Here is a 15,235-nt window from a genome sequence, read left to right as displayed (position 1 = left end):
CTCCGGGCCTGGATAAATTGCCAGGCGACCTTCTAAAGCCTGACCCGGTGGTATGGGCCCCTTATTTGATGGCTATTTTTAATGCCATATGGGGAGGTATGGAGGTACCTGGTACTTGGCAGGGGGCAGAGATTGTCCCTATCTTCAAGAAGGGCTCACCCCTGCTCCCTGCCAACTACAGGCCAATCAGCCTTATCGACGTGCCCCAAAAACTCTTTGCACGATTGATCCTAAATCGTCTTTTAGACTGGATTGAGGAGTATTCCGTTTTAAGCCCCTTCCAGGCAGGCTTTAGGAAAAACGTTTCCACTACGGATCAGATTTTCCGGTTATACATGCTTTATTGGAAAACTGTCAAGATCGGGGTTGGGTCACTATACACTATCTTTCTAGTCCTACGTGCGGCATTTGATCTGGTCCCACGCCAGAAGTTGTGGACTGTACTCCGGGAGCTTGGTATCCCTCCCCCACTCCTGAATTTGTTAATACGACTCTATGCCCAGAACTACGCACAGGTCAGGTGTGGTAGCAACGGTGCACTGACAGCTCGATTCCCCGTTGGCAGGGGGGTAAGGCAGGGGTGTGTCTTGGCACCTACCCTGTTCTGCCTCTATGTCAACGGGGTAATCGCACATCTGGACGCTGTACATGATAGTGACGCCCCAAAGCTTGCAGGGTCCCGGATTGCAGCGATCATGTTTCCAGATGACACGCTGCTCCTATCTAAAACTCCCATGGGAATCCAACGTGTCTTGGATGGGTTTGTCTCCTTCTGTAAAGAGCGGGGTTTGGAAATTAACACCTTAAAAACCAAATATATGATCTTTAACCCCCCACAAAAACACGCCCAAACCCCATGATAGATGGTGTTAGTTTAGAAAGGGTCCACACTTTTGACTATCTCGGGCTTACCCTCAATGAATCATTCCCCTGGGTCCAACATCAACTGAAAATGCATCTTAAGATGACCCAGATAGCTGGGGGCATACTGAAACTCTTCAGTAGATCATCGTACAAACCGATTGGTCCCCCATTAGAAATTTATAAACTGCGGGCTCGTGGGGCAGTGTCCTACGGGGCCGAGTTGTGGGGTCACAAGACTAGCTCAGCAATTATTGCTGCTGAGAATAGATTCTTAAGGCAACCGACGGCTCTGCCCGTGAGTACCCCACTAGTGCCGCTAAGACTGGACCTTGGCATCAGACCTATTGAGGAAGAACTGGCCCTCAGACCTCTAACCTTTTGGAGGAGACTCTGGGTTACCCCAGAGTTGTTTGAATATAGGCAAGAGCTAAAGGAAGTACTGGGCTTGCCTAATGCGGGTAGGCTTCCCTGGTTAAAATATGTCAGGAAGGAATTCGAGAAGCTTGGACTTGCTTCAATGTGGTCAGACCCGGAGCATACTTGCGCTGGTATTTCACGAAAACAATTGGTCCAGTGGTTCCGGGAAAACCGCATGGCTCAGTTATCATCAAGCACCAAACTGGGCACTCTTTCAGCCAGGTTTCTATCGATCAAGGACTCCTACTTTTTGGAGCAAGTCCTGGACGATATTAGCCCTGCTGCCTCGAGAAAGCTATTTCTCCAATGGCGGCACGGTTCGCTACCTATCAGATCTCTCACGTCTGATTGGTGCGCACTATCGCCGAAGAACTGCCCAGGGTGCACTGCAGTTTTAGAAAATGAGGTCCATGTTGTTTTCTTTTGTCCTGCTTACTTAAACCCGAGACGGAGGTGGATCATCCCAATATGCAAAAACTTGGGGACAGGCCACTGCCTCAGGTGTTTAGAATCCTAAAGACGGATCTCTCTCCGGCTGTGGTCTTCGCTGTCACAAAGTTTATAGCAGCAATGTGGAATATCAGAAGGGCACTTGTGGCTAACCTACAAATTAGGACATAGAAGGTACACAATAGAATTCTATTGGGGCTGGTACTAGAATTAACAGGCCAGGCGGGTCATTTGTTTGCATTGGAAATATACATTGCTATGAAATGGTTTTTTTTTTACTGTCTGTTTCCAAACATTTTATTGTATTATTTTAACTATTTTACTGTTGTCGAAATAAAGATTGAAAGTGATAGACATCTTTGAACGTGCACGCTTGCCTTTGAAAAGGAATTCGCCTTGATAAGGCAGTCGTCCAAGAACGGGAAGATTTGAATGCCTTCTAAGCGAAGGTGTGCAGCCACCGGAGCTAGAACTTTTGTGAACACACGAGGTGCTGACCCTAGTCCAAAGGGAAGGACTCTGAACTGAAAATCCCTGCCAGCCACTCTGAACCGTAAGAATTTTTTGTTTCTGGGGAGGATCGGCACATGAAAATAAGCGCCTTGAAGGTAGAGGGTAGCCAAGTGATCCCCTGCCGGAAGAGTGTTAACATCCGGAAGGACAGTTTTTTCAGGTATTTGTTGAGGGCACGCAGGTCGAGGATAGGGCGCCATTCTCCTGACTTTTTCCGTATGAGGAAAAATCTTAAGTAAAAACCTGTTACTCTTTGCAAATGAGGAACTTTTTCGATCGCTCCCTCCTGAATGATCAAATTTACTTGGGAAAACAGCTCCTTGGGATGAGCAGGAGGTGGGCCCTTGGGAGGAGAATTTGGGGGGGGATCTTGATGAATTCCAAATTGGCCACTATATCCAGGACCCACCTGTCTGTAGTAATTGCGGACCAGTCCGAGTAGAATTGGGATATTTTTTCTCCAACCTTTGACTGGGGGAGGTTAGAGAAGGTGGCAGGAGGCGTGTCACATGGTTTCTTGGTGGAATCTCGTCCACGGTAGGACTTCCTCCTTCTTGACTGCGAGTAGGAGTTACCTCACTGTCCGTACAACTGTTGCTTGTAAGGTTGGTATCTCTTATTACCTTGAGAGGTTTGTTATGACCTCTGTTGATTGTAGCCCCCTCTATTGGAGAAGGATCCACGTCCTTTGGCACCACGAAAGGATGACTTACGAAACTGAAGGATAATTTCTGCAGAAGTACATTCTCCTTCTCGTAAGATTTTCCTTGCCTCAGATTTTGCAGGCTCTTCTAGCCTTTCAACATAGGGGGAGATGTCTGACCACGTCTGCCTGTCATATTTCCATAATATTGCCAGAGAGTTTGCGGCACGGACAGTTGTTGCTGCCATAGTGGAGACTTTCTTCCCAATGGAATCCAGCCGTCTGCCATCTCTGTCTAGTGGAGCAGTTATCGGCGAAGAGGGATTCCTGGCCCGTCTCTGAGCCGCTTGGGTGACGACTGAATCAGTTTTAGATTGTCCTATAAGGTATGCAGGTGAGTCGCCCGGTGCCTTAAAAATGTTGTCCAACCGGGGCAAGACTGCAGGAAGAGTATTAGGTGTTGCCATGATCTTCAATTTCAACCCTTACTTCCAGATGAACTCTATGATGGGAATGGCCCTTACTTGCCTTTGCGGCTGATCTTTAAAGAAAGCAGTCGTCCTTCTTTGTCTCCATCAGTATTAGAAACCGCTTTGTAGCTCTTTCTATTAGGAGATGGAAACCTCCAATATCTACTGGAGGAGAGTTTGCCGAAGTTGGAGCAGATGGTGATGGAGTTTGTATTTGATATTCATCCCACTCCGACAGAACAGATTTGTCATCTACCTCTCCTTCCTCCCGGTCCTCGTCCGTGGTGTTAGCATCCTGGGAATGGTGAGATGGTGCTGGAGAAGGTGGTCTTGGAGATCTTAAAGAAGATACCGGTGCTGGAGGAGGTGGTCTTGGAGATCTTAATGAAGATACAGAGACCTGAGGCATGGGTGTCGATGGGAGAGACTCTGCCGATTGAGATGGAGGGTACCGGCGATAGTAGTCTTCCAACATATATTGTAAGTTGTTGAGCAGAGCCAAGAGCATCTGTGCTGTGGGCACCGGGTCAGGCACCTGATCTACAGGTTCTGGGAACGGTTCTTCCTCCTGGTCCTCCTCCTGATATTTAATGAGTGATTCTGACGGACTCGTAGCAGTGCAGAATCTGTCATCCACATCAGATTGTTCCTCGTCGTCTTCAGAATCCAGTAATTGTTCAGGTAATTTCAGTGGGGGAGAGAGCTGCCAATAAAGAGTCACGCCTTTCCAGAAAAGAAGCTACCGAAGACGGCGGGGCAAAGGAGGCAGCAGCCAGTGTGGCGGACCAAACTTGCAATTCTTTGCAAGTTGACAGATTTTGCCGTCGTCGATGGAGTTGATGTTAGGATAGTTGACCGCCGACGAGGCATTTGTTTTCGTCGACGAGGTCTTTGACGACGAGGCAGTCTTCGTCGACGATGAGGCCATCGACGATGAGGAAGTCTTCGTCGACGGTGCGGCCGTCGATGACGAGTCAGTCTCCGTCGAGGAGGTAGCCGTCGACGAAGTAGTTTTAGTCGACGACGAGGCCGTCGACGAGGTAGTCTTTGTCGACAATGAAACTGTCGACAGGATCTTCTTACCCTCCGTCGTCGTCGCCGACGGAGCGTCGACGATAGATGATATTTCCTTCGTCGACGAGATGGGTCTAACTGCCTCAGAGCCCAGCGTCGACGGAGATGAGGCTGACCACATTATCATCTTAGGTCTCGGCGACGAGAAAGTAACTGTCGACGTTGAAGTAGGAGGCGACAATGATAATCGTCGACGAAGGAGCCATCGACGACGGGGTCTTCTTCTGAGGAAATTCTTTCTCTGGAAGCCTTTTTAACGACAGAGTCTTTCCAGTTCTTCTTGGGGGTTACACAGGAGTTGAATTTGAAGGTAGAGTACCCTTTTTTGATGACGGCAAGCTAGAACCCTTAGAGGGTTGGACTTTTTTCAACACATTAGCCCCAGGTGAAGATAAATCTTCCTCAGCCATCCTCTTCCTGGAGGACACAGATGAACCTGAGGCCACACTTCCCACCTCAGATAAAGGATTATCCTGATCTTTTATCTTCTGTAGCCACAGAAGTAGGAGTCCTTCTCTATCTCTGAGGGTCTTCTGAGGGAAGGTCTTTCAAATCTTACACTCTCCCACCTCATGATCTGGATAAAGGCAGTAGATGCACTTTTTGTGGGGATCTTCTGAAAATAGCCGGAGCTTCCCACAAGATTCACAAGGCCTGAAGAGAGATTTCTTAGCAGATGACATCCTGAAAGAAGGTGAAATCCAGAAAAATAGTGAAATACTGAGCAGAGCTCAGGGAGACTCCCTACACACGACGTGCAGTAGAAAATCTGAGAGCCTGAGCCACTGGGGAGAACATTCTGGTGGGTGCTGTTGCCTGATTGGCTGCACTTTGGACTAATACATAATGACTATGATAATCATGAGTGTTGAAGTTTTTCTCTTGTAGCTTAGGGCTACTTTACTTCCTGGTTGTTCATTACCAAGGTTGTTTGGTTATTATTTACATATTATTGCTTTTTTATGTACCGTGGGACTCCCACTCCGACGACGGGGAATGATTCAGGCATGTGAATCTATGAAAGTCACCCCAATACTGAAGAAGACAGTGTCTGTCGAGAAAGCTGAGCAGAGGTCAGAAGAGGCTCCCAAGCAAAACATTCGGTAGAAAATATGAGGTACTGGAGCTTCTCCCAGAAATATTCTAAAGGGTGTTGCATCCTGATTGGCTGAGAGATAAGTTTGGTCTCTTTTTTAAAGTGACCATAATAGACTACAAAAGTAAAAGGCCTAGGTCCTTCTTGCTTTATATTCATCATTCTACTACTATTGTATGGTACGGGGACTCCCAACTTGACATCGGGGAATGATTCAAGCATGTGAATCTATTAAAGTTCCAATACTGGAGTAAAATTACGGCACCCTACCCCTTCCTTGCAAAATGAATCTTCTTACTGATCAATTTGTTTAACAGTAAAATCAGAATGACTCCATTACTTTAGAGCAAAAGACACACAAATGATGGACGGAATGCAGAACAAATCAAACATTCACCGCCAGTCAAGAGATCTAGGTTAAATCCATCGTTCTTTTTTGTGTCTTTTGCTTGCTCGCTTTAAGTGCTCTGGGTATGTCCAAACGTGGGTCCTGGGCTCATTGTGCCAATGGATTCAAGATGGGGTACAAAAGGGGGTGGTGATGGACGGAGCATCAGAACCAATCAAACACTCACACCCAGTCAAAAGATCTGGGTTTGATCCTGGCATTCCAGCCGTCTTCAGCCCGGATTGCTTGAATCCAGTGGCAAAGTGAGCAAGGGACTCATGTCTGAGCATACCCTGCCACACTTATGGCGGCCAAAAGCGGTACAAAAGGGGGTGGTGATGGACGGAGAATCAGAACCAATCAAACACTCACACCCAGTCAAAAGATCTGGGTTTGATCCATCACCGTTCTTTAGCCCACTCTGCCACCCCAGTTCAGACATGGCTATATGCAAATCAGTCTGACCCTGTGCCTCATGGGAACACTCCAGCCCGAACTGCCAAGCCATGCCTTCCCTGGACCGGAAACAAGCTTCCGAGGACCGGTTTCTGGCATTCCAGCCGTCTTCAGCCCGGCTTGCTTGAATTCCGGTCCTCGGAAGCATATTTTCCGGTCCAGGGAAGGCATGGCTTGGCAGTTCGGGCTGGACTGTTCCCATGAGGCACAGGGTCAGACTGATTTGCATATAGCCATGTCTGAACTGGGGGGGCAGAGTGGGCTAAAGAACGGTGATGGATCAAACCCAGATCTTTTGACTGGGTGTGAGTGTTTGATTGGTTCAGATGCTCCGTCCATCATCACCCCCTTTTGTACCGCTTTGGCCGCCATAAGTGTGGCAGGGTATGCTCAGTTGTGAGTCCCTTGCTCACTTTGCCACTGGATTCAAGCAAGCCGGGCTGAAGACGGCTGGAATGCCAGAAACCGGTCCTCGGAAGCTTGTTTCCGGTCCAGGGAAGGCATGGCTTGGCAGTTCGGGCTGGACTGTTCCCATGAGGCACAGGGTCAGACTGATTTGCATATGGCCATGTCTGAACTGGGGTGGCAGAGTGGGCTAAAGAACGAGCACACAGGGAAAAGGATGGACTTACTCCCATAAGGAATGTGGACCCCAAATAGGCCCCCGAATGGGACAGGAGGCAAGGACTGACAAAAGAAACCTTCTCCGAGGAAAAGCAGAAGTTCCCAGTGGCAGACAAACACTTCCTTTTTTTTTAACACATTTTAATCCAATTTTTACTACTATCAAAACCGAAGCCCTTGTCTTAAAAATGTTCTTAACTTTTTATTGCTGTCGGTTTTTGTAATGGTTTTTATTAACTGTACAATAAAGTTATTACTTACTTACAAATAATTAATTCAGCCACACATTTCAATTAGCAAAATAATTTATTTTTCGTTATCTACAGGTCAGAGCTCGACAAACACAATATCTAAAAACACAAACAGTAACAGGAATGATAAAAGGCTTGGGGAGGGAGAAGAGTGTTAGCTCACCCCCATAACCAGGTGAATAGAAAATAATGTGCTATGAATGCAGCTTCTGAGCAGCCGGGGTACCTTCCAAACATGCAGGGTGATAACTAGCATCTAACCAATTCTGTCCACTTGGTGAAGGGCACCTCAGTTGTTTACATACATCAGTTGCCAAATATTTCTAGGAGACCACATTGTATCATCTTAGTCAAGTGTCCCATCCCAGGTCAAAGTCGCATGACATTGTGGGTCAAGAGCACCCACCGCTGGTAATCCCACTCTATTAAGGGTAAAAATGCGGCAGGGAAATCATGGTCTGTTTTTAATGGCAAGTTCTCAGTCTGTCCTGAAGCTGCTGAGGGTGCAAGCCAACGATAAATGGCTGATCCACTGCTGCACAATTGTCTAACAGTCTATTACTATCTCCCTGAGGTGGTTTCACTTTTGCTCCCAAAAGCATATTTAATTGAGCAATTAGCACTGAATACAAATGGCCAATATTTAACTCATTATAGAATTGTCTAAAATAAATATTAATATACAAAATTTGTTAGCTCTTTGAATCCGATTTAAGGGCAGTTGCACATGTACCTTTACACACAAGGCAGGATTCAAAGCCACATGTTCCAGATTACTCACTAGTAAGACTGGAATGGAGAGGCATGTATGATCTGCCTTGGGCAGGTGGGGTGGGGTGGAAAGTAGGGGAAGGGCGTAAAATTCTGCTCCACCGGCGGACTTCACAAGGTTTTGCCCAGTTCCGCTTGGAACCCAGAGTTTCGGCAAAACTCCACCATCTGCTGCATGGCCGAGTGTTTTCTTGCACGTGGCTTGCCAACATTGAGTTGGCGAGCACAAATTTGCCTCCTTAGCGCAAGTTTCGGGCGCCAGAATGCCTCCTAGCAAGACATCTAAATGCAGATGGTCACAGCAGGTTGCGACGGTTCGAGTTGAGAAAGCGGTCGCTGAGTGAAAAATCTACTCTATCACCAGAAAGAAGAAGGGCTCCTGGCGCGCTACGTGGTGCCGTTCGCGCTGATTTTACAGCAAAGAACAAGCTCCTGGCACTAAGAATCAGTGCGCGAAGCACAGTGTGCTGAACTCTGTGGAATCTCGCAGAGTTTTTATGTAACTGTTTTGCTCATCCCTAGTGGGAAGTACTAAGTGAAAAGTTAACGGTCATTTGAAAAGGTCCTCTCTGAAATTATGCCTTGATTATAAGATACTTATATCTACTATGTACAGCTTCAGGCTGTACAAAAGCCAGTCTATGAAAACCTTTACAAAGCCATCATGTACGGAATCTTCTTACATACAAAGGGTAAAACGTGCAAATCCAGAATAGTAAGTGGAGCTCATGAATGCCATATTAAAGCCATCATGTATGGTATCTATTTACATACAGAAAGGTACAGGCAAACACACAGACTAAATACAGGGGCCTGTAGAGATTACCATACATCTTGATTTTTCCTTCCAGTAATCGTCAGATGACGCAACTGGTGTAGAATGAGGAAGCGTTTGGCTGTGTGTACTGCCCTATTCAAGGTCTATGCATCTCCTTTTATATTTTATCAATTGCCTATCATTTGTCCTCATCCTCTTTAGAAACGAGAAAGTGACAGTGCTGCGCGTATACTATGTCTGAGTCCATGTGTGGTTGGAGCAATGCTATGGAATGTGGTAATGACAGATGTTTCAGGGACACTTCACGCAATTTGCAAAAAAATATAAAAACTTCTCTAGAGGCAACCAGGACCCCTCCATCACTGGGCCCAAAGCCAAAACTGAAGAGATAACAGTCCTGAAGTACACATGGATGATCATCAAAAACTGCTATGTGAGCACTGTTACATGTTGGTGTAGCTGTGTATAACAGACTGTATTGCCTCATTTTAAAACATTTTCATATAAATCAAGTACTGCTAAGTTTCATGAGTCTGCAGCCTCATTTATTACTAATTGTGTGCTCCCTAAAGGACCGCTCTAATCCTTGAGTGAAGAGTGTAGGGCTAACTACCTTTCAAGACCTGCCTGCCTTCAGTTTTGACACAGCTCACTGCAGCTAGTGTGATTCCAGATATCAGCGACAGGTGGAGAGTTGGCAGAAGCAAAGCAGACTGAAGGAACCAGCTTAAAGTAGCAACCTATGACAGTATCAAATCAGACTAAGGAAAGCAGATCTGACTGAGAATCAAGCTCTGTATATACCACCTACTTGCATTAAGATCTCAAAGTCAACAATAAAGAGGGAATGCAGCACAGCACTGCAGCAGGTATCTCCGCAGAGACGTCTCTGGTATACATCTTCTATGGTCCCATTGTCATCTCTTCGTCAGCCTCTCCATGAAACTCGAAATCATTGTCTATATACATCAAGTATCAAAAAAGGTCTGTGTATAAAAAAAAATGGTGGGGGCTTCTTCTTTTATACAGCACAATAGCACCAGTTATCTGAAAAAGCTGCTGCGCTGGTCTCTGGAACAGAGCATGGATTCCCTCTTCACTCCCAGTGGGCACTGCAGGATTAAAAACCACATGAAGGCGGTTGGAGGACTGCTGCAGTTGAAACTGAATTGCGGAAACATTGCCCACTTAGATACTTCTTACTCTAGCCCCAAGAAACCCAAACACCATCAAGTTACATGACCGCCGGTTCTCCTTCTCCTTGGTGTCTTGTTCAGAACCAGTCCTGCTCATGAGGCTGCCATGGCAGCGCTGCCGCTGAGCTTCACCATCATTTGCTGGCAGTCGTTGTAGGAACGCCGGTCACCCACCTTCTCCAGGGTGCGAGCCGCCTCAGCCAGCAGGACCACCCTCTGGCCTGGTGAGGAAAGGAAGGAGAGGGGTAGGTGGCGACAGGCTAGGATGATGGCAGTAGCTCGCTCCCTCTGACCTGGCAATGCATCAAGCTCCCCTGCGGAAAAACAGAACAACGGCTTGTAAGGACCAACAGAATATTTAAAGGGAAGATGGTACCGCCCTGCAAACAACCTTTCTCACCTGTACTGGACTGAGATAAGACAACAGGCCTGTCACACATGGCTGCTACAGGTATCAAAATTCAGACACCCAGAGAGGCAGGCCACAAAACAAAGTGATCATCAAATCTTGAACTTTGACCCGTCTTTCAGGTTAGGTCAGAATACAGCAGAGTGTATGGTGCTAGCCTTGGAGGGCCAAACTACTAGGAAGAGCCATGCAAATCAGAAATGAAAGACTGCAGAATCACAACCAGGCAGCAATTACAAAGGAGTTATTTCACTTTCGCCCAGAGGTGCAATAAAATTTTTCCTTCACATGTACATCCACCCCCGCAGTCTTCCTGAAGTGAACTCTTCCCAAGTGTCACATTGGATCTGGAAAGATTTCTTATAACAGTACATACTCATTGAAGCAGGTGGGACCCTTCAACATCACAAATTGAGCCTTGCAACGCCATGTGCACCATGTACAAATGACCCTTGGCAGCTGGTGATCCCAGTTCCTTTTGTTTCATTTCAATGTTTGTTGTAGTATTTTTCTTCAAATTTGTGGGCATGTCCCCTCTAAAATCCTAGGGCACCAAGTCCGTTTCTACTTGTCACGTACCACTGTCAGCTACAGAACTATGCTTCAAGTTTATTTGGCGTCTTGGGAGCTTCCATTACATCACTTCTTGTTCTCTCTTTGCCCTCATGCATTCAAAAGCCATTCAGGAAAATGAAAGCACAAATAATGGTGGCAGCGAAGAAAGTAAGATTGAGGTCTCCTGTCAGAGGATGAATCCGCACCTGCTGTCAGACTAGAAGCTTTTTTCCTTCTAAGAAGCATAGCAACAGGATGGTGAGTGCTAATGCTGTATCCTCTTTCAAATGGAAAATGCTACTTACCAGTATGAATCTGCTCTTGGCATGTAGAGCTGCAGAGTTACACACTATGCATAGATTGTCACCTAGTGTTGGGCACGGATATTTGCAGTTGTTTTTGTCCTGAAAAGTCTTTGGAAGTTATGATAGGTGACTTCTCCTTTGGATTACACTGCGCATGGGCATCGGCTCTATCCTTAGATTGTTTTTCGCCAGCAGGGAAATGATGGAGTTTTGTAAGAAACAGGAAGGATGCTCATGTAAGCTGTATCTAAATAAGATAATACTGGAACAGACAAATGGTAGCCGGGGAGGCCGGTGGGCATGTGTAACTCGGCAGCTCTACATGCCAAGAACAGATGGATACTGGTAAGTAACATTTTCCGTTCGAGGCATATGAGCTGCAGATTACACACTATGCATAGATTGTATAGCAGTACCCACTCTTAGCGGCGACCACACGGGACTGACGGCACTGTTGCAGTAGTTTGAAACAGTGTTTTGAGTACAGCCTGGCCCACAGTAGCTTGTTGTTTAGTTTGCACATCTACACAATAGTGTTTTGTGAATGTGTGCGGTGTAGACCATGTAGCTGCTTTGCAGATATCATCATGGGCCTGTTCCCTAAAAATGCATTTGAAGCCCCTATCTTTCTTGTAGAATGGGCTTTGGAGGAACAGATAACGTATGTTTAGCTTTGTGGTAGCAAATCTGTATGCATTTGACAATCCACCTAGCTATCCCAGATTGTGATATGGGGTTGCCTTTGTGTGGTGGTGAGAAAGACACAAAAAGTTGTTTAGTTTTACAAAAGGGTTGTGTTGTTTCAATGTAGTAAAGCAATGCTCTTTTGACATCTAAGGTATGAAGAGCTCTTTCTGCGACTGTTTGTGGCTGCGAGAAGAATATGGGCAGCTCTACAGATTGATTGAGGTGGAAGGGCGAAATTGCCTTTGGAAGGAATTTAGGATTGGTTCGGAGACCAACCTTACTATGATGCATTTGCAGAGAAGGTTCCTGAATGGTTAATGCTTGTAGCTCACTAACTCTTCTTAGAGAAGTAATAGCTACTAGGAAAGCAACTTTCCAAGTTACGAATTGCAGTTCACATTTATGTAAAGGTTCAAAGGGAGGTCCCATTAACCGTGTGAGAACAATGTTTAAGTTCCACACAGGTTAAGGTGGTGCTCTGGGAGGAATTATTCTTTTGAGGCCCTCCATAAAAGCCTTTATGGCAGGTACTCTAAAAGTGATAGATGTTGTCTATTTTGTAGATATGCTGCAATGGCAGCAAGATGCAGTATAATAGATGTGTATGCTAAGTTACATCTTTGGAGGTGTAGTAAGTACCCTATCATGTGTTGAATAGACACATCTAGGGGATTGATGTCGTTATGACAGTATATTACAAAACGTTTCCACTTGGCTGCATAACATGCCCTAGTGGTGGGACGTATAGCTTCTTTAATAACGTTCATACAGTCAGGGGGAAGGTTAAGATAACTGAACTCTAGGACCTCAGGAGCCAGATCGCTAGGTTGAGCTGAGCTGGGTACGGGTGTCTGATCTCTCCATGGTTCTGGGTTAGGAAGCGTGCAGACAGGTATAGCTTTTGGTGCGGTACCACAGAAAGTTGCACGAGTGTGGTGTACCACGGTTGTTCTGGTCCAAGTTGAAGCAACTAGAATGAGAGTTAGGGAATGTTGCTGTAGTTTGCGCACTACTAGAGGAAGCAGTGAGAGAGGTGGAAAAGCGTACGCAAATTTGCCGGACCAGTTCATCCATATCGCATTGCCTTTGGACAGCGGGTGTGGATATCTGGCGGCGAAGCTTGGGCATTTGGGGTTTTCGTGGGTGGCAAAGAGGTCTATCGGAGGTTGTCCCCACATCTGAAAGAATGGTTGAAGAACTTGTGGATGAAGTTCCCACTCGTGGATCTGTTGTGTCTGACGGCTTAACAGATCGGCTATGGTGTTTTGTACCCCTGGAACATGTTGAGCTAAGAGGAAAATGTTTAGAGGTATAGCCCATCTCCATATCTGATGCGCTAACAGAGAGTTGCAGAGAGTGTGTCCCGCCTTGTTTGTTTATGTAATACATGGCTGTCATGTTGTCCGTGCAGACTAAGACAGCTTAGCACGATATTTGCTTTTGGAATGCTTTTAAGGCTAGAAATATGGCTAGTAACTCCAGGTGGTTGTTGTGGAGTAACTTTTATTGCGGTGTCCACCTGCCATGCATGGTGTGCCACAGTAGGTGAGCTCCCAAGCTGGAGAGCAATGCGTCCGCTGTCATGACTATTTGAGGAACTGGCTCTAGGAACGGTCGCCCTTTGGAAAGGTTTTTGGTGCTCCACCATTGCAGAGAGCGGTGAGTCCGACCGTCTACCAACACTAGGTCTCTCAATTGACCTTGAGCCTGGTTCCATTGGCGTGCTAAGCACTCTTTAAGAGGACGCATTTGGAGTCTTGCATGAGGCACTATGAATATGCAAGAGGCCATCATTCCTTTGAGTTGCATGAACACTTCGAGCTGGAAGAGAGTGTTGCGGTTGGAATTTTGTTAGAAGAGCTTGCATATTTGTTATCCTAGCAGGAAAGGGATAAGCTAGCGCTGCTGAGGTGTTTATTGTGGCACCGAGATATTGTTGTATGTGGGACGGTTGCACATAGGATTTGGTGTGGTTTACTGTAAACCCCAAGTTGTGGATTAATTGGATGGTGGTGTGAGTGTGCTGCACAAACTGACTGTATGAGCTGGCTTTTATGAGTCAGGCATCGAGATATGGGAAGACGTGAATGTGCTGTCCTGTTAAGCGTGCTGCTACCACCACTAGGCACTTGGCAAACACTTGTGGTGCTGTTGTGACTTCGAATGGGAGTACTTTGAATTGATAGTGCTGAATGTCCAGTACAAATCTGAGGTACTTTCTGTGAGCTGTGTGAATGGGAATGTGGAAATAGGCGTCCTTGAGATCTATAGTGGCAAGGAAGTTGTTTTGTAAAAGAAGAGGAAGGACCTGCTGGAGTGTGACCATGTGGAAGTGGTCTGATTGTATGTACAGGTTTAGTGGTCTGAGGTCTAGAATAGGCCTTAGAGAACCGTCCTTCTTTGGGATAAGAAAGTACAGGGAGTAAACTCCCTTGTTTTGTTGATGTGGTGGAACTAGTTCCATTGCGCTTTTTTGTAGGAGGGATATTACCTCCTGCCGCAGCAGAAGCAAATGTTCTTGTTAAATTGGGCGCTGTTTGGGTGGTATGTTTGGGGGGTAGATGTTAGTTCGAGACAGTAACCTGATTGAATTATTTGTGGCACCCACCTGTCTGATGTGATGTTGGTCCAGACAGGAAGGAATTGTTGTAGTCTTCCTTCAACTGGAGTGGAATGTTGCGGGGGAAGTGGAGGGAAGTCATTGGGTAGGGGTGGAGGCAGAGTGGGAGTTGTTGGTTTTGCCTCTGCCTTTGTTATTGTTACCCGTGTAACCCCGTCTTTGGTAGCCCCTACTGAAGGTGGATTGGGTAGGGGCTTTGTAAGAAGTAGAGGGACTATCTGAGGAGTAGTCTCTGGTGGTGCTTCTGTATGATGAGCGAAGAAAGGAGCGTCTGGGAGCTTGCGACTGCAAGGCTTCCATAGATTTAGCTGTGTCTGTATCCTTTTTCATTTTCTCAAGGGATACGTCCACATTAGGCCCAAATAGGTGTTGCTCATCAAAAGGTTGATTGAGGATGGCAATTTGGACTTCAGGTTTGAAACCTGAAATGCGTAGCCAGGCATGCCTACGCAAAAGGACACTGTTGTTAATTACCCTTGAAGGAGTATCTGCTGCATCTAGGGCACAACAAATAGAGGTATTGGTGATAGTTTTACCGTCTTGTATAAGTTCATTGGCCCTATTTTTGTATTTATCTGGAAGGTGCTACATTATGGATTCTAACTCAACATAATGTGCCCTATCATACCTTGCTAGTAGTGTCCGAGTATTGGCAATACGCCATATGT

The 15,235-nt window shown here is 46.2% G+C and overlaps 1 protein-coding gene across 1 annotated transcript in view; it reads right to left on the bottom strand.

Moving 5' to 3' along the window:
• Window positions 1-7,282: 7,282 nt before the first annotated feature.
• The window catches only part of SREBF2 (sterol regulatory element binding transcription factor 2), a 251,077-nt gene continuing 243,124 nt past the window's right edge, over window positions 7,283-15,235 (bottom strand). The window contains exon 19 of the mRNA XM_078683331.1: window positions 7,283-10,305. Within this exon, the coding sequence (XP_078539457.1) occupies window positions 10,085-10,305 (221 nt within the window). The 3' untranslated portion in view covers window positions 7,283-10,084. The remainder of the gene's footprint in view (window positions 10,306-15,235) is intronic.

The sequence above is a fragment of the Lissotriton helveticus genome, chromosome 1_1, assembly GCF_964261635.1.
Source record: "Lissotriton helveticus chromosome 1_1, aLisHel1.1, whole genome shotgun sequence".
Lineage (NCBI taxonomy): Eukaryota > Metazoa > Chordata > Amphibia > Caudata > Salamandridae > Lissotriton > Lissotriton helveticus.
The sequence above is the reverse complement of the archived record's forward strand: the minus strand, read 5'-3'. Positions and strand labels throughout refer to the sequence as shown.